This window comes from Agelaius tricolor, unplaced genomic scaffold, assembly GCF_023055355.1.
Source record: "Agelaius tricolor isolate 1412-34295 unplaced genomic scaffold, bAgeTri1.0.p SCAF_3, whole genome shotgun sequence".
NCBI classification, from domain to species: domain Eukaryota; kingdom Metazoa; phylum Chordata; class Aves; order Passeriformes; family Icteridae; genus Agelaius; species Agelaius tricolor.
Genome location: NW_027269263.1, coordinates 62,774,127 through 62,798,996, shown reverse-complemented (window position 1 = coordinate 62,798,996; position 24,870 = coordinate 62,774,127). Strand labels below are relative to the sequence as shown.

General features: G+C 40.6%; 1 protein-coding gene across 3 annotated transcripts in view; it reads right to left on the bottom strand.

Annotated features, from left to right (window-relative positions):
* Nucleotides 1-272: 272 nt before the first annotated feature.
* FAM107B (family with sequence similarity 107 member B) overlaps nt 273-24,870 on the bottom strand; it is a 59,953-nt gene continuing 35,355 nt past the window's right edge. For all 3 annotated transcript variants that reach the window (XM_071424066.1, XM_071424063.1, XM_071424065.1), the window contains 3 exons: nt 9,510-9,693; nt 5,363-5,516; nt 273-3,409 (listed from right to left, as the gene is read on the bottom strand). In XM_071424066.1, the coding sequence (XP_071280167.1) occupies nt 3,293-3,409; nt 5,363-5,516; nt 9,510-9,637 (399 nt within the window). In that variant the 5' untranslated portion in view covers nt 9,638-9,693 and the 3' untranslated portion in view covers nt 273-3,292. The remainder of the gene's footprint in view (nt 3,410-5,362; nt 5,517-9,509; nt 9,694-24,870) is intronic.

Sequence of the window (24,870 nt, the reverse complement as noted above, 5' to 3'; positions counted from 1 at the left end):
GCTCTGCCTCACCTTGCATTACCTGAACAGCTGCACAGTCCTGTCAAAAACCTCCTGCATGTAATTTATTTGAAGGATAATACTGTTTAGAGACACAGCAAACTCTTTCTGTCAAATTTTGCACACATAAAGAGGGATGCAGGGTTTTAAGGAACAAAGAATCATCATGATCTTGATATTTCCCCCCACACTGCAGAATTTCAAACAATCTGGATATCTCAGTGCAGCCCCCAAAGTTTTGTTTTTGGCAGGATATGACAGACACCACCACATACACCAAGCATGTAGTAGATTTTATTAAGCATAGCTTTGGTTCTAAGTATTCCACCCTCATTCTTGTAATACCTTTAGTTAAAAACAATTATACAAGAGCAAATACAAAAAATATTAAATTATGAAAACAAATCCATTAAGGCTCCCTTTTTATATTTATATATATTTATATATGTACACTCAAACAAGTGCAGATATTAACAGAATGTTAAAGCCACAAAAATGCTAAAAAATTTACTACTATACTATCAAAAGCAAGAGTTTTTAAAAAAGTACAAAGTGGTAAGTGAGCAATTTTCAGATCACTGAAGGATTCGCTGGATTGCTTCAAAACCCACAGAGCTGAAGGGCAGAGCAGGAATTGCTTACCTCACTGCAAGCAGTTTCTTACTTGAGTAGCTGCACAGGACACTTGTGGTGAGACTGACTGGCCACCCATTGAAGGGCTGCCCAATCCTGACTTCAAATCAAGCTTTTTCCTGTCAAAATTGATATGAAGGTGGCTGGGGTTCCTAGGAGTAGCAGGACTCAAAGCTGTTCTAACACACACGTTGATGTTCTGTTCACACAGAGAGTTAATTCCAATGAAAAACAAAAAAAAAACCAAAAAACCACTTCATGCTGTATGTACAAGGGAGTTTTCTGGCCTCCTGTGCTTCAGAAAGAGAAACTCTACCCTGAATCACAGGCTAACCTGGGGAGAAAGCAGGCTGCCTTAGCCTTGAGGGCCAGAGCCAGCACAGCCACTGAAGCCAAACAGGGGATCTTTGTCCCCCACCACTCCCAGTGCCACTGATTCCATTTCACTGTGAATGAGTGGGAGGATTGCCGTGATCACCAAGGGGAAATGGCTAACACCAAATGGTCTGCTCAAACCAGAGGAAGGTTCCCTCACTCACTTGTAGACTTTTGCATACTGAGCAGAAGGTTAATGTGGAGCTGAAACCAAGAGGCAGGATGTTTGGTAGGCTGGGAACAGCTAAGATGAAGCATGAGTGGGGTGTGGAAGTCTCAGACATAGTGCATGTCTCAACACAGAATCAGTGCAAGCGTTGGAATGATGTATTGCCAGAAAAGATCCTCTCTTGCCAGGAGAAAGGAAGAAGAGAGGGAAGTACCTGCAGCATTCAGGGTGCTCCTTTGTTGAGATAATACATGGAAGAGTCTTACATTTGGCCTTTGTCTTTTGTATGTCCATAATCTGAACAGTCTTAGACCATCTTCACATTTAATCTTCTAGACGTGAGTCACACTGCAAGTCTAAATCAATGGCAATATGCTTATCACAATTCAATTTACCCTCAATCTGATTATGTCCTCACAAAAAAATGCCTGTATCTTAACAAATTGAAGTCTGTATCTAGGAAACATTTCTAATTGTGAGTGTATGGTCCCCAGTGCTAATCTGAAATTGTATTTAAAATGTCCAATACTTATAGGAAAGGCAAAAGGAACTATAAAAACCAAGAAAACAACCCTCCACCACACCTTTACAATACAAACATGCCACTGCTGATATTAATAAAAAGTGTTCTCAAACAGTTATGTCCAATGTAATTACAAAGTAGAAATTATTGTGTTTAGCATCCTAAGGCAAAGGCTAGGGATTAGATCCTCAGCAGGTTATGTATGAACACAGTTTCAGTGAGAGCTAGGACTGGTCTGACCAAGGAAGATCAGGGTTTCTCCCCACGTTGTGAAGATACATCTGCACCCAATCACACCAGGTGAGAATCCAATTCTGTAATTCTTCATGAACAATCTGTTCCCCACTCCTCATCCCAGGCTTTCCTGGATAACTAGTAGTCATAAGCATGAAGGATCAGATTCTGTCATCCCTGTGCAAGCTGAGCAATATTTTATGTAATGGCAAGTCACAGGGGCAACTTGTGGAAAGGCAGAAGATGACAGAATTGGACCCAAAGTCTCAGTGGTAACAAACTTCTTTCTTGAGGCTGAATGAAGGATGGGATAAAATGAATTTCATTTTATGCCTCACTTTAGGGAAAAAAAATCCATTTCAGCAGATTTCAGTAATTGTTTTGGTCTGGTTTAAACACTTCTCTACTGCAGAAACTGCAGCAAGTGTCTGCAAGCAAAGAGTAGGAACTGATGGCAGATCAGTTCCAGCAAATGAGTTCAAACACCATTAAGTGATGTGTTAACACTGTACTCTGTTCAGCATGTCCTTGGAGGAGAAAGGCCACAACACCAAAGTAAGTAGGATTTCAAAACATGAGAAGTAGAAGACAGATAATTTTGCTTTGAGAGGTAAATTCACAGGTAGCACTTCACAGGCCTGTACACAACAGTGTAACTTTACAGACAGAGACAAATCAGCCTCTGGAGTCTCCCTGTGAAAGGATCATCAGATTTTCATTCTTTCATAGCCCAAATTCTACATGCCAAACAGCAAGAAATGGGCTTTAAGGCTGCTTAACTTTTCACTGCTGGTGAATTTTAAGCATTCTCATCTTGCCCACACCTACCTATCCTAGTGGGGATGGGCAGCAGTAATCAGCACACCTCATATTCTCCTAGATTTAATAAAAATTCCAACTAAACACACTTTATTGTGGGATATACACAAGCTGTAGGTCTAGATGGAGGACATCTACCTGCTCAGCAAAGCTTGATATAACAGGAGGATTTTTGTTCTGATTTAAAGCAAAACATAATCTGTGTATCTCCACTAAACGAGGATCACAAGAGTTAAAGCAGTGCAAGACTGAAGGAGTTTCTCTACATCCCTGGTTAAAATCTCTGAGAAAGCATGTCAGCCTGGTCCATGACACTGGACTGACAAAGACACTCCTCATCCATTGATCTCAGGACTCTATTTGGCAAGTCGATCTGTTTACGATATTGTCTTTTTAATCCACATGTCCCAGGAATTAAAAATCTCATCTTCAGTAAGTGTGAGCTGATGCTGTTATTTTGCCTCTTGAGGGGCAAATGTGAGACAACTTGCAAAAGCCTCTCCTTGCAGGAAAGCTGGAAGTCTAAGCAGGCTCTGGCTCTAGGAGTCTGGTGCTTCTGTTGCTTCCTGGACCGTCCTCCTCAAGTTGCCCTTGACTTTGACAAATTCAGGCGCATTTTCCTGCTCTTCCTGTATCTTCTGCTTCTCCAGTTCCAGCTTAAAAGGGGATCACATGTTAAAAAAAAAGTTTAGAAAACACATCATTGAAATACAAGACAAAAAACTAAAGGTTTCAATAACTGGCCAGGCCAAACTCTTTAAATTGCTTCCTTTCTTTGTCTCATGGAAAAGATAAAATTGCTTTTCTTTGGGAGTATCTGTTCTCATAAACAATAAATCTTTTCAAATCCTTGGCTCTAGCTTGTTCCAGATGTCCATCTTTGCCAGACAGACAAAAACTCTGCAAGCCCAGTACAAGAACAAGATGAAGCATTTTTTAAGAAATTCTTGGACATCTTCATTAAAGAAACAACAGTAATTCCCTTCTCTGGCTTTTCCAACAGAACAAGGAAGAATGTGCCTCGTGGGAGAACACATGAACAGCTACTACTGAGCACACCTGCAGAACTGATTTCTGAATGTTTAGCTATGAAGTTCTGCATCTAACTTGAGCCTCTTTAAGAGTATCTGGTTTGTCTATCACAAAAAGCAATAAAACCCCAAAAATCTTCGTTGGACCTTAGCCATTCATTTTTGAGAGGCCATTCACTGCCTTTTTTAACCAAGCTGGAGCTCCTGCCCATGCAGACACTTGAAATTTCCATGTGAGGAATGGAAATGCTCTGTGTGGCAAGGCTCTGCAGTGCCCACAGAATATGGATTGCTTAGCCATCCTTAGGGAAGGCAGATCAGCTGGCAAAAAGGGAGGAAAAAACCCTTTAGAAAACTAACAAGAGTGCCTGAAATGAGCTTTTTTTTTTCTTTTTCATCAGACCAAGGTCTCCCTTATTAATGGGGACCACGTACAGCACACCTTAATAATCTCTCCTTTGTCTCTGGCTCACTGACAAGGGACATGCCTTGTTTCTATAAATCAGAACAATGTCCCTCCATGAGTCATGTTGTCAATTAATGCCATTCCTGTGATGTTTACAAAGTCACAGCACTGTTTGCATGGGCAGGCTTTTCCTCTTCTAACAGAATTTTCTGATCTACATAATCTATGTTGGATGGCTCAGTTTCAAATCAAATCTTCCCACAAGCTGGGCCCTTAAGAGAAATAAGAAAAATGACAGGATGATACACTTAAAAATACAATAACTTTCTCCAAAAATATTTCTAAACCTAATTAAAACAAAACAAAAACCAAAAAAACCTATAATAAAACCCTAAAACCTATAATGATTAGATTACATGTAATTTTTAACAGCAATTGTTTGGCTTAATTGATTTCTTTTGAGAAACACAGGAGGTACTGTTTTAAAGCATTTATTTATAGCATTAATTTATTTTAAAATTGCTCAATGCACAGTGACTTCTCTGATGAGCTGTTTCACTGTAGGAATATTTCCTCTCAGGCACATGAGGTGCAGCCAGAGGCACAGAGATATTTGGCTGGTCCTGTGCCTGGCAAAAAGCTTCACCACAAGGAACTCCAACTCCACATCAGCTCCATGCACAGGGCTGGAGGACTTTTTCTTTCACTAAAAAACATCAATGGGCTCACACATTTTAAGACAGCAAAAGATCTTTTAAAAGTTATCTAGTTTCCTACATAACCCAGGAGAATCAATTGGTTTTAATTCATGAAATGTAATTTTGATGTACTACAGCCTAACAGCCATTCTTAGTGGATCATAGTTAGACTACAAAAATTGACTAAATCACCACAATTTCATTGGTTAAATAGCATCAGTGCTCCACACACATTCATTCCTGTTGGCTAGTGCAGGATGCATTTGACCAAAGGCAGACCCCATAACAGTTCCTATACAGTAAGTGACAACAGGTAATTAAAGAGCATCATTTGACTTATGCTAAGAGACATCTGAATTTAACCAGGGAAAATATGCCAAAAAATTGGCTGCTGCTTCTTTTCTGTCTACAAAGGGAGTCTCAGGTGAGTGGTTCAGATGCAGATGTGTAAATGTCTGTTATTCCTCATCTCACCTGCTCCAGTTTCTGCTGCCGTTTCAGTAGTTCTATTTCCAGGTCTGACTTCTTCTTCTGTGCTTCCTCTTCTTTTTGTTGTTTAATAACCTGATCTCGTTTCCTTTTCTCCATCACCTTCTGTAGCTCTGGTTTGTTCTGAGGTGCAAGACCCCTTCAAGTTACATGGGGTGGGAGAAAAAAAGAGATCAATTTCAATTAGCAGGAATTCACACAGCATTGCAGGCAGCTTCACTAAAATCAAGTAGTTGCCTATTTAGATACATTGAGATATAAATACATAAATAAAAGGAAAAAACATGCAGATATTTGCCTGATTTCTAACCAGTATCCTAAACTAGAATTTAATCCTTTAAAATATTTCCCTTTAATGTGCATGCCAGTATTTCCCCTGTATAATTCATTAACTTTCATCTTTAGCCTTCACTGTATTATCTTGATTGCAGAAGAATGGACTGAAAAAACCATCACAAATGAAGACATTATCAGAACTAGAAAAAAATTTTGGACAAGAAGAATTTGCTTGGTGCCTGAGAACTCTGAAGGACTGGGTTCAGACAGTCCTGTGCAGACTATTCTGCCCAGAGAAGTCTGCACTGACAAAACTAAAAACTGGTCTGTCACACTGCTCCTGGAAATCATGGATTCTCTCCTTGCCTTGAAAATGTGACAGCTTTACCCATGCCTGGTTGTGAAGTTATTTCCAGTGAGAGCTCCCAGGCTACATCACAAAGAGCCTAAGACAACAAAAATCCAGAATAAAAAAGTTGCCATCTCCTTGGAGACCAGACAAAGCCTGGAGGATTCCCCCTCTGAGAAGCCTTTAGGTGCTACATGAACTGAATGTTTTGAGCCTGTTCAGCACAAATTGCTTTCCAATCCAGCTACTCTGGAATGAGAAAGCTCACTCCTTGGGAAGATGCATGACATTATTTATACACATGGATACTCACTCCTACTTATTTTTGTGACTTCAGCTGTTTCTTTTATCTCTGTAACGCTGTGATGGTTTCAAAATTTGTTATAAGATTCAAAACTCTCCCTGTTATTCAGGTATTAGCATCACTTACAGCAGAGCAGGGAGATCTGAAATTTGTCTTTGTTATTGTTGTCTTTCCTGGGAAGATGATTATGTGAAAGCATTTAGCGTTAAGTTTAACATCAACCATTTTTTATTTCAACTTTAAGAAATTCAATAACCTGAATAAGCTTTCAGAAAGTGTTTTTTACCCTTCCTACTTGCAGTACATCTGTGGTTGCCTAATTATTCATTAATATGCATATCTGACAGCATGTCCAATAAAACATTAAAATGCCATTTTATGGTGGCATCTAGGAATGACTCCATATATTATGCAACACTCTATCCCTGTAGATACCCTGACAGCAAAATCAAATATTTAGCAACACCAAATGCTGCTCCCTATTTCTCATAATAGATCTCATGGCCTGAGTGCAACAGAAGCTACAAGGCTGTGTTCATATTTTATGTTTCATGCTATTTTAATTACATTTTAGCACATAAAGCTGAAGTCAGGCAGGAAAAGCTGGAGTCATTTTTTACTACTACTACTACTACTACTACTACTACTACTACTACTACTGGATTGGTATGAGCAGAGTCAGTGGAAGCTTCCACACTGGCAATCTGGAGTCAAAACAGCCACAAACCAGAGAGCAGCTGCTAAACAACATCACTGTTGCCGCTTTTCTCACTGAGGTTGCACCATAACAAAGCAGAGGCACAGACTGGCTCAGATGTGCTGTAACAAAGGGAACCCACAGAAGCTACAAGTATAAAGCCCTCAGTCCAGTCAGGTGGGGGTGGCAGGTCTGTAACAGAACTATAAAGTCAATCCTGTTTCCACTGTTAAGTAAAAAGGAAAAGCAACAAACTGGTGGATACTGGATTAACTGGGGTCTTGTATCTCCTCCTGGTGACTGTTCTGGTTAAATCAAATATCCTAAGGCTTTCATACAGAGCAAGCAAAGTGTGTTACAACACAAGTGAGAGCTGATAGGTCTAAAACCTCTGGAAGGGACAGCATCAATATTCTGCAGAGCTGAGGTTTACTCCTAATAAGGAAAAACAATTTAAGTGACCAGTGCCTTGAGGAAGAACCACCTGAATCTTTTTTTTTTTTTCTTTCTCCCCAAAACAACTACCCTTTCTGTAAGTAAATAACTATACCAGTTCTAGACCTGATAGAGCTCACAGGGGGCATGGAGAATGACTGGACCAGTATTAACATCTTCCAACATCCATTTCTGGCTGTTCAGAGCTGATGGGTCCAAAAAGTGAAGCTGCTGATGTCAACACTGAGTCTTTGCAACAAAATAAGCAGCATGTTAAGCAGACTTCTGTAAGAAAGTTCTCCATACATTTGACTGTTTGGTGTAACAAAGCAGAAAGAGCCTAATATCTACATTACTGAAAAGCCTCCTATCAGAGCTCCTACAGTGACACAAAGCACAGAAGACTAACCCTCCCTAAAAGATACCAATTTTTCTGCTGGTGAAAATCCTCAAAGTATTTATTTCTGCACCAATAAATAAGAATCTAAAATTACCAGCTGCAGCTAATCAAAATTACAATAAGGGAAGAGAGGGTATTGAGGTCTGCACAACTTTTCTGTGTAATAGGATATTTTCCTAGAAGAAAAGAACTCCATACTATTTTAAAGTGCTTTATGCTTTCATAAACTTAAAAGAAAAAAAAAACTAGTCTTAATTTATTGCAGGCTCCACATCCTCTAGATTAAGATCATCAGAAAACTTCAACTATTTTTCTTTCAATGACTATAAACTTCTTGGTGCCAGGAACTGACTTTGATGTTTAATCCCATTAACGAAAAATAGGACAAACACCTATTTAGGCCAGTTTCTTCCAATTCAGTTGGCATTCTGTAAAATACCTCTCCTTCATCACTAAAGAAATGCTATATTGTGTATGCAATTCATTTAGAATTAAGTCTCTAAGCCGAGCATTTGTGAGGATTTTGCTACTACATATAAAAAGACCCCTTCTCCCCTCAAAATACTACAATGCTAAAGGATTAAAAATAAAAAAAAAGAGAGAGAGAGAATAACTGCCATAATGTGACTCTTCCTGCCAAATACACAAATCCACTTGTGCTGGAGTAGCCAAATTCATGGCTTTTTACTCTTCTTTATCAAGGTCCTAAGTATCAAAAAGTCAGATTGGCTGCTACCACCAGCTTTCTGCTCAAATGCACTCTGAAATACTGTTATTCCACTTCTATTTTATAGATCCCCACACTTTGCCTTTGAAAAATCCATTTTGGGTGTCTTCAATGCAACAAATCACCAACTGATATCACAGCTGGCTTCTGTTGGTTTAAACAAAGCAGCATCAACAGGCTTTCTGCCTTCTCCTCCACCCGGTGATCTGGTGGCCATTTTCTTAATGTGCTTTCTAAGTGACTTCTCTGTTGCTGAAGAGATTTATTAAGAGGAGTTCAGCTATTTCTGGGCCAGGTGCTTGTGTCTCTGAAGTTGATGAAATGAAGACATGGTTGCTTACATCTCTAAAAGCAATATACAGAGCAACAGCTGTGCATCCCATCCCAGAGAGGAGCAGGCAGCATTTGCAACACATACAAAGAAACACTTGTGCAGCAGCAGAGCAGGCCCCAGACTATCACACTGCATTGAGACAGATCAAACAGAGAACAGTTGCATGTGAAATAAGCTACATGATTTCTCTGATTTAAGAGAAATGGCCTCATAAACTCAGTGCACTGGTGAAAGCTCACAGATTTTATCATCCCACTGTTAACAGCAAAATTTTGTCAAATACTTGATAACATTAGGAGTACAAGACAATTTACAGTGGCCAAGTAACTCCTATGAAATGTAATAGAGGAGAACTGAACTGCTTCCTCTCAAAACTGACCCTCTGAGTATTTAGAAAAACAAAATGAGAAGCCTTCTAAGGCAAGCTTTTGCACTGAAACTCAAACAGAAATAAATGCCATGGTTCAGAATCAGAGTCTTTCAGTTTACAAGATCTGAATCAACAAAAAGTGCCTGCTGGGTTTTCGGGACAACATCATTTTGATGAAACTAAAATTCCAATTGTGTGTTTGGGGTGGGAGAGTGGCACAAGTGATTTTTAGACTCTTACCTTTTCTGATTCATAAGCAGCTCTCTATGGAGATCTTGATGATTCCGGGATGACTTCACAGGATTAATTAATTTCTGAGGTCTAATTAATTCAGGATTGTCATCATCTATGTAGTCTGGTTCAGCCATAATCTTTCTTGGAATGGGAAATGGATCTTTGGGCTCAGTGTCCTTGTTCACAGTATCTGTAAAATGGGAAAAACTGTAGTGAATCTACATTGAAAGGCCTTTTAAAGATGTCCTAAACAACAAAGGCAGCACATTACACTGGCAACAGTCATGCTTTTGCTGGATTAGTTTTGTCTGTAGAAAGTAAAGGCTCTCAGAGAAATCATCAGTAGCATTTTTTAAATAGGCAGCAATTTTATAACAATGGCATCTCCAACAGCCTTCATGCAGTGACTCGGAGACAAGAGTTTTCCCCTTTTTGAGAAGAACTTGACAAATAATTTAGTTTAGGTGTGTGAAGACCCTTATTGATTTTAATAAGCCTATTCAGATGAAGCATTTTTGGATCAGTAGTACTGAGACTCTAAAGGCATTTTAAATGCTGTCTATATTAAATGCTGTGAATGTGTATCAAAAGCAAAGTCTCATTTTGTGCTGTCAGTGTCATGTCAGCTGTGGGGAAAATGCCTCTGTGGATAAGCAAGGCCTGAACTGTATTGAGCAAAAGCTTCCATATGGAAATGGCCAGATCTGCAATTCTTGTGATGGGGACTGATTTTTGAGGGGCAAAGCTGAGGAGAAAAAAGTTAGGTGAGGTTGTTCTTTGAAGGCTCTATTCCATCCAGTGAAAATCCACAGAAATCCACTGACCTGAAGACAATGAATTCATGATTTATTTAATTTGGAAAAGCGGCACTTTCCTATCCTGCTATAGAAAACTTATCTACTCATCAAATCACAACATTTTTAATCAGCAGCTGGCAAGTAAATGATGGTTTTCAAATAATTCATATGTGACCATTCATACCCCTTTCCATTAAAAAGCATTCACAAGATAACCAGCATCCAAAACAAAGCACATTCAGGGAAATTCTGTCTCTCTTCACTGTTGTGAAAACCTGCATGCAGAATTTGCAATTGTCAGTTTGATGAAATGTTGGCCCCCCAAAAATAATCTCACAGCATGTGGGTTTACAGAGATGAATCAGTGGGACATGAAAGAAAAGGCAAGAGCCTTCCATTCTCCTGACTGGCAGAACAGCTGAATGCTGCACACTGTACCCACAGAGCTAAGGGACAAACCAGAGAATCACTGGGATTTGCTGTGCTGTTTCCAGCAAAAGCTGAATATGGGCTTTAATTCAGATCCCATTGTTACCAGCCCTTCCCTCCCTGTCTTACCCCATGGGCTACAAAACCTATGTTCAGCTGCAGTTTAATCCCTGAACTATTTTCAGGAATCTCATACTGCTGCTCAGGTCTGATCAAATCCACTGGATATGGCAGAAAGATTTTCACTTAATACTTCAGGAGATTAAAACTGGACAGTACCACCACCACCCAGCTGCAGTTGTTTGCAGGTGAGGAAGCAAAACAACATGGAAGTTTTCAGCAGATGCAAGAAGGTCATTCCAGATTTGAATGTGTCCAGCAGACCTGGTAAAGATCTTTCAGCTTCTTTTTTAGATTGGATGATGTTAACTGTGTGTTAGTGGTGTTACATCTCACACACCTAATTTCTGTGGAGCAACTTCAATGAGAAACAGCTCACCAGTGGGAGCTGCTCTCAGGGTGGCTCCTTCATGGGTTCTTCAAGGCAAGTTCATATAAAGAATTTTTGAATTCTGTGGCGGTCTCAGGTCTCACAGACACCTCTGAAACTACTATAAAAATTGTCCACAGTTCAAAACTATGGAAATGTATTGCTGTACATGGCAGAAACCTCTTAATGGCACTGATCATGCAATAAGAAAACCTCTCCTGTCACCCCTTCAGAATCCTCCTTGCTTCAATCAAGCAACCAGCTATCACCACACATGCCAAATACACAGGATCACAGGAAAACAGGTCAGAAGCAGCTTGGAAGACTTCTAATTGAGCCTCCTCCTGAGAGCAGGAACAGCTATGAGATCAGAGCAGGTTGCTCAGGACATTTCCCAGTAAGACCCTGCAGATCCCCAGGGCTGCACAGCCTCTGTGGATGGCCCCTGTCACCTTTCTTCAGTGAGGAAGAACAGTGGTTCTTCCTCACACCTACATGAACCTCTTGTTTCAGCTCCAGCCTGCTGCCTCTCATGCTCCAGCCATGCACTCTGGTGAAGAGCCTGGGTCAATCTCCTTGGAAAGCACCTTGGAAAGGCACAGGGGGCTGCTGCTGCTCCTGCCAAACCTCTGCTCTGGCTGAGCCAGCCCAGGTCCCTCAGCCTCCACCACAGCCCATCTTGGGGGCCCCTTGGCAAAAATCACATCTCAGATCCCTCACTGCTCCATAGCATGCCATATAAAAACCAAAAACAACCCCCCAAAAACCCTCAACACACACCACACAGAGCCATGCTGTTATATGTTATATATACACATAGACAGAACATATGTTATATGTTTCACCAATGAAACATTTGTAGAGGTCTATTCTCTTCAGCACAGTGAGTAAACCAGCTGCAATTCTTTTCTTACATAAGGACATAACATTTCCTTCTTCCTCAGTGTTCACATCAAGCTTATCACATCTAAAATAACTCAAATATTACATATCCAACTGCCACCCAAAATAAACCTTCTCTGTAAATATTTGTTTTGCTTTACTCCTCTATCAGTTCTGTTGCACTGATGGACCTCTGAGCCTTCCAGAAACTATTTATCATCAACAGCTCTCTTTTAAAGTAAATCCAAAAATAGCCTGCTGCTTCTTCAAGATAATTCTTGTTTGCTTAGGTGGAGATGAAAAACACAGAATTACTCTACAACTGCTATAAACAATGTACAATTTTCTTGACACAAGCCCCTGAAAAACAATTTGATTCAATCATTTCTCAAAGTGTGGTGCTGTAATTTGCAGCACATCGATTTGGTTTGAGCAAGCCCTTAAAGGGAAGTTTATTTATTCTTCTTTCTTCTGTCCCATCACTATTTTTAAAACATGTATTCAACTCAGAGGTCAGGAATCGTGGTTTCCCACTGTAACATGAACTCTACTAGCAGCAAACATGAATGAATAAAAACTCTCCTGGGAAGAGAAGAGTCTTTCCATGTGTGATTAAGCTGCAAATGACTTCAACTAGGATTTCCAAACACAGCCAGCAACACAGGGCACCCAGTTCCCACTCAGTGAATTCTCTCACACCCCTGGCAAACCTCAGCCTGGCTGGTGGCCACCAACAAAGTCCTGCATAGTCACTGTGTAATATTATATGCAAACAATACAATTAAGATAAGGTGATCTCTACCCACACCCTGTCAAAGCTAACATTTACAAAGCACAGGCAAGTTGCTCATAAAAAGTAAACTGAGGCACAAAGGATTCACCACTCCAAGAGCAGACAGGAACAGAGCAGTTTATCCCCAGAGTTTCATTCAGAGGTTCAGGATCACACCAATAAACCAGTCCAGCTCGATGACAGAATCCCTTAAAAGTCCTTAAACAAGTTTAATCAATGTTCAAGCAATAACAATTAAAACATTATTAATTCCATGAGTCTCTAGTGCTCATCACCACAAAAGTCACAGCCCATAAAGCTGCTTTCAGATCATCACTAGGTGCTACAGTGGGACATTAATAATCCAAATAATCACTTAGCAGGAATGTGCTGCCTGAAGAGCATCCGAGAGGCTCCTTTTAACCATCTGCTGTTCCATGATCGACTGAGAATGCACAATCCATGGCTGTGTTTCCTCACTACCTCACTCCAAATAAAGGAGATTTGGATTCAGGGGATGTTTTAGCTGAGCTTGGCTCAAGTTTAATACACCCACTAATTTGGCAGGTGCTTTCCCAGTGCATGTGCTGAATCATCTGTTACTGCACAAGCAGCACAAAAGTATTTATCTATCCTTAATTTGTCGTGCCTGAGTAACTAACACAGTCTTTGTCCACATCTTCTTCAGTATATGTGGATTTTGATCCACAGAAAGAATAAACTGGGGATCCTGCATGGAAGAGGAATTTTAACTCCTCAAACAACTGCAAAGCAATTTCAACGTCCCACTAGACCAAAAAAATGCCCCTGCAGAAAAACTGCTTCAAGTATTCTCCCAGACAGAAGTTTAATGTTTCCAGACAAAAAAGATGCTCTTGGAGTAATCAAGAAGTATCTCAGCCTTGATGAGCCAAGACCAAGTGGTCACTACTTGCAACTCCCATTTTAATATCCTTGGAGCACAAGTAAGTTCAGGGAAAACAGAAAAGACCCTTCAAAAACTGGTCCTGCTGAAGAGATACAACCAAAGCAGAGCATGCCAGAAGTGCGAGTCACACCTGGGGGAACAGGTCCAGCAGATACCTTTGCTTCCAATGTTATTTACTTTTTATTCTACCTACAGAGGGTTTTTCCAGCAAAAGTCCCTTAATGGTAGTAACATTGGAAACGTGTACAAAGAGAACTACACACAGATACCAGTGTTTTTAACAGGTATCTTAACAGTGCCAGGTTAAGGATTCAGCAGCTGCCAGAGTTGTTGCTACACAGGGCTCCCATGGCTTCCACAGGAGAAAGAAATTCACAAAAAACCAAAATCAAACAAAAACCAACAACAACAACAACAAAAAAAAAAAAAAAAAAAAAAAAAAAACCAAAAAAAAAAACCAAAAAAACCCCCAAAAAAACTCCAACCAAACAAAAAAACCCCAACCCTCTCATGTTTATATGGCATTCAGGGAATTGCATTTATTTTCTATCTGATATTTTTCATACCAGAAATCACCCTCTACATATGGAATCTGAATATAAAAATTCCTGTGAGACACCATATATTTATATTATTACACATATATATGGCATTTTCACCCTTCAAATGATTCCCACAATTATTTCCAGCTGTGAAAGCAGAGGTAGAGTTGAGGCTCCTTAAAAAGCAGATAAATAAATGCCTAAAAATACCAATGGACATGAAAATAATAGACTATACTAGATCCAAAAGTTACATTAAGACTAAATTCACATGATTTCCTTTTTACCTTAATAAATTCTTGAACTAATATCTTCCACAGGAGCACTAGCTCAAACATTAATACCTCCTGAAGATTTTATTCTTGAAAAAGCTTTAACATCTGTTCTGGGCTGTACTGTAAACCATCAAACACCTTGTTTTAAGACTTACATTTTTAGCTTTTTAAACTACCGTGCAGACTTGCAGTTTGCTACAAGTACCCCAAAGGCATTCTTTGGGAAAAAAAAAAAAATCTTGTTTTACTCTCCCCCTTCCAATTTCAAGAGGAATTGAAATAAAAATTCTTCAGCATGTTTCTGCTCAGATGTTACATGACCAAGCACCACCTTGCATCAGCCAGTTTGGGTAGAAAGCAAAAAGAGCAGCTTAAATGCAGAGTGTGCTTTGCAGGCAGCACCTCAGCACTGTTTGCACATGAAAGCCCACACTGCTATCTCCTTTATCTGCATGCTCTCAGTGCAGCAAGAGGCACTCGACTAGAGAGATTTACTTGATTAATCCTTGATTATAGATATCATTAATAACTTCCCACAGTTCGCCTTTTAATTCAAAGGAAGAGTTCCTGAAAACAGAATACAAAATACTCTTCCCCAGCCAAGATGCTCAGCCAGACACCAACAAAGGAATTTGACTCTTGCTCATACTGTCTTTTGTGGCTGAAAGGGAGGATGGAGTTTGGGCCATGGCAAAACACAGCTACACTGCCTGAGGAGGGAGAGGGGAGGACCAGAGAGGTCCTGGTGGCTGCAATTCCTCCCAGCCCCTGGTTCTTTGTTCAAAAAGGCTGCCACTTGCCAGTGGAAGATCTGAAGAGCAGTGCCTTCACCTGCCTCAAAATCAAACACATTCAGGGCAGCATGTACCTGGGACTGCCCACTGAGTACTATCTTGCCACCAGGTTACTTCCTACATTACTGTTCTTCAAAATTAACATCATGGAGCTTTTAAACCCTTTAGCAGGCATCTGGCCTTTGTTTACAGCTCCACACATGAAAGAGAAGAGCATCTTAGAAACTACCATGTGTTTCTGCAAGGCCAATCTCGCCGCTTCTTGTTGTGCACTTCAAAATCTCACATCCCATCCCAAGGCTGACAAAGTTCTGTCCATGCCATGCCAGGACAGTTTAACTCACAGCACTCCCCTGACACGAGGTATCACGGCTTCATTAGTTCCACAGCTGCCAAAAGACTGGCAGACCACATAGAATTCTCTCAGGAACAAGGCTCACTCGATTAGGGCAGCCCAAAGCAATCTCAGTGATGTCAAGGATATGGAAAGAAGCAGCGCTTGCTGGCTCCTGAAGCTGTTCCTGTTGTCACTTTAGACGATATTAAAATGACCTAACCCACTCAAAATCTGAAGGAAATCCAGTTAACACTCATTTTCTTCCCTTAAGTACTGCTGAGAGTAACATCAACAAAGCAAAGATAAAACATCCAATAAATGAGAAACCAGAAGAAAGAGGGTCATTTTAAAGATGTTTGCATTGGCACTGACACCTAAAGGAAGGCAGAGTGCAAGATCTGGGGCAGTGTTACAATTCTCTCAAATGCAAAGAGCTGCTCATGGCTCTTATTCAATTTAAACAGCACCAGGCAATCTCTGTTCCAGGGCTTTGAAGTTCAGTCAAGTCTTGGGTGTGGAGGGAACAGCCCTGACCCCCAGAGAGGCCAAGGCCCGGAGAGCAGTGCTGGTGAGGACAAACCAGCTCCCTCCTCTTGGTCCATAGTTTACTTGGGAAAGAGATGCAAGAAGATACCAACAGCCTTAAGAATGGACTCACACCTTCCACTAAAAACCCCAATGGGAAGAATTTGTATTAATCCTAAAGAAATTTTCCTTAGGCTGCAAGATCCACAAGGAAGAATTCAAGAAAGAAATGAAACTATTTAGACCTGATCCTTTCAGCTGGTTTGAAAGCCTCTGCCATTGGCTTTCAAACCAGCTGAAAGGATCAGCTCTGAATAGTTGCATTTCTTTCTTCTCTTGTTTGGTTAAAACACTCAGAGGTGTCACTGCAGCTGTGTAATGAGAGGCAGGAGACAGAAAGAAAGAAAGAAAGAAAGAAAGTGCCTGTCCCCTCCTGCTGCAAGAAGAGGTCTGCACATAAGGTGCTTTAAGAATACTGAGAGAGAAAAAGATGGAGACCTGCCAAAAGATCCCCTTTTTGTCAGACACAGGCAAAACTCAGATGTTGATTTCCACTGCAAAAAACTGCTTAATCTAATTTGTGATACAGGCAGTAGAAAGGACAGCCAGAGGATGAAGATCAGCACACTGAACAGCACTCATCTTCCCTAAATCATCATCTGTGATCCACCCACTGTAACACCATGTTCCAGTCTGGGACTAACCACAGTTAACACACACTGTGCATCTTACATCATTTGTCTTTCCTAAATTCCCTGTGTATTCCTTAAAGACTTTATATTCCCCATACTCACTTTGCTCAGGATCTTGTGATTATCTAAATGCCAAGACAGGGCTGTAGGTGTGGAAAGCCATTCTGATGGAGACCCAGTGGTTTGGACACCTCTCATCCAAAAGGCCCTAAGTGACTACAGTGCTTTTGCCCTGCAGAACAATAGCATGTCATGCACACCCTGCTGTCCTCTCCTCTATGCCAGTCCTTTGGAAGGAAAAAATCATGGCTGACAAAGGTATACAACTGAATATACACATAACTTCCACCAAAACACTACACAGGTAATTATAGCACAGTAACATGATTTTCAGGAGATGATAATTGAAATTATGCCTCTTAGGAAAGGCACTCAGCAGCACAGTTTGCCACTAGATTAATCCCCAAAGGTAACAAGCAATTTATTTATACATGGGTCAACAGTGATTCACATGCAATTCTGGAATGACATATTTTTTAAATAGATTTTAAGAGCAGAAAAGCAAATAAAATCAGTTTATACTCCCTTCAGCAACAGTGCACCATCAGTGCTGCAGACCCATCAGTGTGGACCACTAAATTAAAAATCAGGGCAAATTTGTTTGAATCAAATTTTCCTACACTGAAACATGGGATGCTGCATGAAAACTGAGCCTTGATTTAAAATCAGGAGTCCAAAGAGCGAGGGGAGAGTTTCTTCAGGGCTTCACTGAAGCAAATGTTAAGAACTATCAAACAGTGGCACCCAGTGGTAAAGGACTTCCTGCAAATAGGAACATGATAGAAAACCTTGGGAGGGAGAAGGGGGAAGACTGACCCAAATCCATGTTTATATACACAAATGCTGAACTGAAAGAGCAAACATACTAAATCCCCCACAATTTCAGCAGGAAGTCTTACTTCTAAGTCATTCTATTTCTGCAAACATCAACACTAGAGAATAGTGATTATTCAAATACAAAAGGCTTAACATTAAACAGGTATTTCTGAGGGAGAGGGGGAAATCCAGAGCAGCCAGCAGCCTCTTATCAATTGGGAGACTGCAAACATTTCAAACATCTGATTTGAGATACCTAAAAGGAGACTGGTGAACCTCAAAAAAATGCTGTTAAAATCTAGTTCAGCAAGATTCCTCCAGGGAAGAGAGAAACATCTTGGTAGTGGCTGTTTTTCCACTTGTTCTGTATTTTCTTCACATGATCTAGAGAAAAAGATTGAAGACTAATGTGTGTCCCAGTGAGGTAAACAATGTCCAGGACCAAAGGGTGTAGGACATTGTCCTGGAACAGGAATCCTCTTCTGGGTGCTGTGATGATAGTGAGGATGATGATGGAGGGTCCTAGCAAATATCCAACCAGGCAGAAGTTTATATCAGATACAAGCCAAAAAGGTAAAAATTACCTTTTATATATGGGAGAAAATTTGGAGCAAGAGAAGAGGCAGGTTACTTAGCAACCCTGTAAACATGACAAACAACAGCAAACAAAATGCACATCAAACAAAGTTTTCTTTGTTAAAAAGAAATTAGGAATTTAAAAAACAAATTAAAGAGGAACATCTGTAAATGGGAGAATGTGTCCCATATTGAGGCTGTTCTAACAGCTCTGCTCATTTGGTTTTTAAGAAGTGAAGATTAGTAACAGCTTAATAATTGTATAAGCAACAAGTCTGACAATGCTTTGAGAAATTTTGATGACTAGGTATTGAGGCTAGAAAACAAATTCCTAAAATAAGGAGCACACATTTAAAGTGAGGGGAGTAAAGACAGTGATTTAGTAAAAGATTTGTGTTCAGCTGCATGGAGAGACCAAATTACAGGATTATAATTATCCCTTCTAGTTCTACAAATTTAAAATCTATGAGTGCAATTAATAAGTGTTTGCAAGGGGGTCAGAAGATTAAAATCTCTGCATTAATCAGGTAGTTATGCATTCAGGAGCTACAGCATCAAGAATGAGACCAAGAAGCAAAGTATTTCTCATGCTGCCTCAGTTACTCCAGTGCTGTAAATCCCCAAGTCTTGCCAAAGGAGCACGGCAGGGGTACTGAACCAGATTTTGCTCCGTGCCACGTGCTGTTCCTTAGGGCACAGCAGCATCCTGCCTGGAGTTAGGGCACAGCACGATCTGCTGAGCTGTCACAGCTCCCCTCCCCTCTGGGGCTCTCTGAATGACAACTTAAAAGGAATTCGAACCACCCATAAAAGAGGGCCATTTGCAACAAGTTTAAATACACTGCCATAATGAAAACCACACCGTTCACTGCAGCTTGGCAGCTTCCTAAACGGGACTCCTAGGTAGTTATGTAAAAGTTAAGTACTTCTTCAGACCGGGCAGATATGTATCAATTACCTGCCAACTCAACAACTCAAGTTCTTTTCATTTTCAAGGAAGAAACCCTTTTCCTAGGAGGAAAAAAAAAAAAAAATCAGAACTAGCAAAGATTGCTTTTCTCCCTTCTCTTTGGTGACAAATGGCTCAGAGCAAGAATTCAGCCTCTGTTTTGATTTCTTAACACAGGGAGATTTCCTAGAAACAGACAAAAGGAAACAAAAAGAAATAATTTCCTTAAACCTATTGCTACTCCAAACACACACACTCCCAGCTTAATCACAGGAAAGAAATAAAACCTTCACCTCAAGGAGTTAGTTTTGGCTCAGGCAACGACATCCACATTCCAGCCTGCACTGTGTCCACAAAGAACACCCTTCCTTGCCCAGACCTGTTTTATCCACTCTCAGCTGGCACAGATAAATTTTAGATTGAGGCTCTGCACTGCAACTCCGTGGAAAAAGAAACCACTACAAAGGAGGGAAGACAGAATCTGAAGGAAAAATCAAAAATGAGGACACCAGTAAAACTGATGACCAATCTTCCAAAAGATTGGTAGTGAGGTAGAGTAAGAAATTCTTTAAAAAGGCTGTTCCACACCCTATTCATGACCTTAAGCAAGAGCACGATGCTCTAATGGTTTAAAAGGATTGAGTGGGTGTAAGAATGTATGGTAGTCAGCACAAGCCTCCTGGAAGCTACAAGTGGGCTTAGAACAGCCAAGCCCAATACACATGACTATCAAAATACAACAGTGAACAACACAACATGCCACAGGGCATGGAGAGGAACATCATCTGCTCACTGCTTGATGGGAAGAATGAGAGGTCTGAAACCCAGGAATTTACAGAAAATAAATATGGAGGAAAATGTCTGTCAAATCTGGTGACTTTTCACTGGTGCTCTTGATGAGCAGCTACAATCAGCAGCTTCTCCTGCAAGCCCATAAATCAGGAAGTTGTGGCACCAGGGCAGGGCTGAGTATCAGCCAGAAGGCTGCACATGAAAGGGCAGCGGAGGAAGGGCGTTGTTCTCTTAAAGAAACAAGCCTCCATCTGAACAGGATTGATGTGTTGTGCACACAACTGAGCTGCCTTTGCTTCTCAGCCTCCCTGCAATGAAGATCCCAGAATGTCAATACCTAAAGCAAAAGCAGTCACACAAGCTTAGCATGAACACAAGGGAGATTTGAGCATATAATCTGGCAGAATAATTTGCTGTGTATGGTGACATGGGACTGTTTCCAGGATGTTTACTGTCAACTTTTTCTCTTTCTTGTCTTTTTAGAAAGACTTGAAAAGGTTCAGGAAGGGAGAAACAGACCACCACTCCCTAATGCCTCCAGAAAGGAACTGTTTAACAAATTCCAAGTAGTCAGCAAAGAAGAGTAAGAAACAAGAAGGATGACCCCAATGCCTCCACAAAGGGTTTGTTTGTTGAGCTTGTGAACTGGTGGCAGGAAAGGAATTTCCTACAATTGTTACCTTTCTGCTTGAGAGACCACCTGGAGGAAAGTCTCAGGCTGTCCTTCCTCAGCAGCACTTGTGAAGAGGGTGAACTGGAGTTTGTAGGACTCCCCATTCTGCTCCTCACATCCTTCTCCAGGGCTTTAGACAGGGCAGCTCACTTGCTTTATGTGCCACAGAAGTGGAACTGAACTGTACCTAAACTTGAAATGCAAGAACTCTGAATTATGTAATTTGAACAAGAAAAAACCACTGAGTAGTCCTAAGAGGCACTACAAGGATCTCCAGCAAATGGTTAAAACAAACTACCTGCATCCCAAAAAGTCATATACTAGTTTACACTGGTCTCATAATGGAAAATAAGATGTGCAAGTAGGCTTAGAACATGCTTGCTTCTTCATGCTCAAAAATAAAGAAAAACCTTAAAGAAGCCAAAAACCAAAGGGCTGCAAAACAAGACTTCAGTAGAGCCAAGAAAGGGGCTGAAACTCTTTATCATAACTTGCCTACAGCTGAGGAACAAAAGCAGTGTGAGGTCACAGCTTGGCTCCTGCTAGTCAAGGTTCACAAAAGCAGCACACAGAGCTTCCAGAGAAGTGAGTGCCATTTGTCGTTCACAGAGAGCCTGGAAGCCACGTCCCTGAAAGAGGCTGCTACCAGCCCCAGGAGAAGAGGGCTTGAAAAAAGCCTCCTCACAAGCCTTGGAGCCCTCTTATTAACATCATTTCACAGGTGACTCAGCTTACTCTGCAACAGGCAGGCTGAAAAGCTGTCCTCTAGCTGGGTTTACAGCAGCAGCTTAATTAATAGGATGAGTACCTATTGATAGGCAATCACAGCCTCCACTGCCAGCTGCACCTCTTCATGCCTGAAGCCAGTCCTGCTCTTTGTTCTGCTGCTGAAAACACAACTTGGAGGGCTCTGAGCACCTGCTGGGCCTGCAACCAAAGAGGGGAAACTTTCAGGCAAGCAAACTTTCTTTGTTGGCAACAAACTGCATGTTAAAAATGCATCCTTAAAAATGTCACCACGCAGTGTCCTCAGCAGGATATCACCTCACTGTCTCAAACATTTGTAGAAGAAAGGAAGAAATGGCAAGAGGTGTTTCTGTCATCCTTTTCCTGATCTCCTTCAATAACTAAATGGGCTATTAAAGAATAAAACACAAAAAAAAGTACACAGAAAAATTGTAATTAAAATTCCAGTGAGCCCATGTGGCATCCATGACTTTTAAAAAAGCACACTCCTGTTTTACAAGGAGAAACATTCCAACAAATGGTCACAGGTGAATAGTCAGCACTCCAAGTGGAAACATTGTGCCATGTCACATTGCACAAGTACTGCCTCTCATGCTTCCTATCACTAAATTAATTACTAGTTTTCTCTCTGGCTAACCTACAAAGATATTATGGACTTAGTAGAGGAACTTTCTTTATGACTAAGGATGAAAGATGAATTGATATTTATGTAGCCATCCCATACATTGCTAATTCCTGGGGTTGCATTCACTGAGGGAAAGGTGATCTGCATATGTGAGCACAGTTTCTTAAAAAATAAAAGGAAGTGGAAGCCCTTTACTGTAAAATCTTGACCTGTTACTAGTCCCATAAACCTGAGTAAGCCAGACCAAACTGCCACAACACTTTCAAACATTTTAACACAAGTTGCTCAAGTTCCTGCATGCAGCACAGTTGTCTCTCATCTTACAACACAATCACTTTCTCAACCTGCTTGCTTAACAAGCAGTGGAGAACTCCAGACTGCAAAGTAGAATATTTAACATCTGCTTCTTTTTTTAATTAGACAATCATATTTTGCAATGATTCACTGAAGAACTGTATTTTAAAACTGCAAAAAATTACTGAACTAGGGGAATTCATCAAAATTTGAAGTAGCACTGTTCATTATAACAGGCTTGGTCACATCAGAGACTCAGTCAGTAGGAAAGCTGCCCCACAATTACAGTGAGGAACTGAGCCATGACAGAAGAGAGGCTCTATTCTCAGCTTCACCAAAAACTGGATTTGTGATGCTGAGCAAGTTGCTGAGCCTTAAATTACTCTGGAACAAGCTGTGGTTGTCAGTGCAAGACAACATTTTGGATACTGAATGCAGAAAGAGCAAGACAGGCTTTTTTGGATGAGCAAATCAATAAGAAACATCATAAATTACAACAACACTATGCTTTGTTCTATTATAGGCAGCATTTTGTCAGACATTTTGAAGCCATTTCATGTTAACCACTCTTTTTTTTTTAGGATTGAACAAAGACTTGCTTTAGAATCAAGAGGCAAAATCCAAACAGGTAATTTGCTGAAAGAAGTTTAGAAAATTAAATTGATGATGTTTAAAATAAGGCACAGAGTTATAGATTAAGATATACACAGAATAAAATTTAGAAAGATGTTAAGAATTAATAATACAGAGGCTGTGAACTTCTTGGTGCTGCAAAACAAACGCCAGGGATTTAGAAGTCTCATGCCTAAAGGATTGACGCTATTTTCACCCCAAGCCTTTTTTATGAATTTCTTCCTTCCCAAGTTATTACCAAAATCCCCAGTGATTTTTTTTTTTTTTTTGTTATTTGTCTGTGGATTTCTCATCTCAACGACAAAAAGAGACACATTAAACACATGCTTTTTTAAGCTGCACTGGTAGATATGTTCTCAGAAATGACTCCAAGACAAAAATCCACATTGAAAAGCTGGAATGAGAGCTGGGAGCCTGAGGGCCTTCCTATCCCACTGGTGAATACAGCATGTTCTTTTTGAGCATGTTTGTAGTAAGACAGAGAGCCATTTGTCAAAATCTGTCCTCTTTAAAACAGCATGTATTCCTCAACAGCCTCAGTGCTCAGCAGGGTGTAAATACTGCACCTTCACCACTTCCCCAATGGGAGTTCAACATGTACATTAGTGTTTAAGATTGAAGCAAATGCTTGCTATAATTAAGTCCCATTTCATCTAGGAATGTTAATAGTCATCCTTTAATGTGAATTTTAACAAACCAGCCATAACTTTTTTCATATCATGGAGATATGTGATGTTGAACACAGGATTCTGACCTGATAAAATGAACCCAGCAGCCTGCCTGCACAGAGGATGTGGTTCCACTGATGCCCACAAAAGATCAGAAAAGTTGCACAGAAACACAACAAAGGCAGCAACAGGATCCACTTCCAGTTTAGAAAGGCATTCATTTATGAAAGCTAGGCTATCAGATGTAATAATCCAGGAGCCTTCCCCTGCACAGATTTGTCTTTAATACTTCTTGTTTTCTCACCTGCACCTTTCCAGCACTGCTGAGAGCAGCAACACCACAGGTGCCAATGGCAGCACACTGCAACTGGCAATGAAGATGGTGGATATGGGCTGAACACAGTGTCTGCTCATCCAGGTGTGCATCTTAAATATCTTTCCAGCAGACAGCACTCTGCTCCAGCCAGTCCCAGCTCCTCTCACTAGAGAAACTCTAGAGCAGTTCCTGCTGTACCTGCATGAGCAAACAGCCCTCAAGGAAGCAAAACCCTCAGAAGAGACAGGCACAGTCAGCTGTGCAGGGACTGCAGCTTCTGTGCAATGTACTTGTGAAAATCAGCACAGGGATCTGTCTGTACCAGGATCAAGCAAAGTTACTCCAGATTGTACCAGTTTCAAGCAAAGTTACTCCAGAGTGGGAACAGCTGTACCAGCAAAAACACAACTGTCTAGTGCAGAGACTCAGATCCCTTGAACCCTACAGAACACTTTGTATGAAAAAGATTAGAATCCCAGTAAGTCTGAAATGAGAAAATATCAATCCTATTCCAGTTTCATTAGACCCTATGTTACACATTTATTTTACAAATGGCAATTGGAACAAAATTAGAGCAACCTCACTGTTCACACATACTTGAGGGAGTCACTATGACTGAATCATTATCCCCATTTTATATACTCTATCTTCCTGGAAGCCAAAGGCCTTTGGGACTTAAAAATAGTAGAGCTTTTGCAAATTTTACTGACTGGGCTCAGCCAACATTGTGTCCTTACAGGGAGACTTACAGTCAG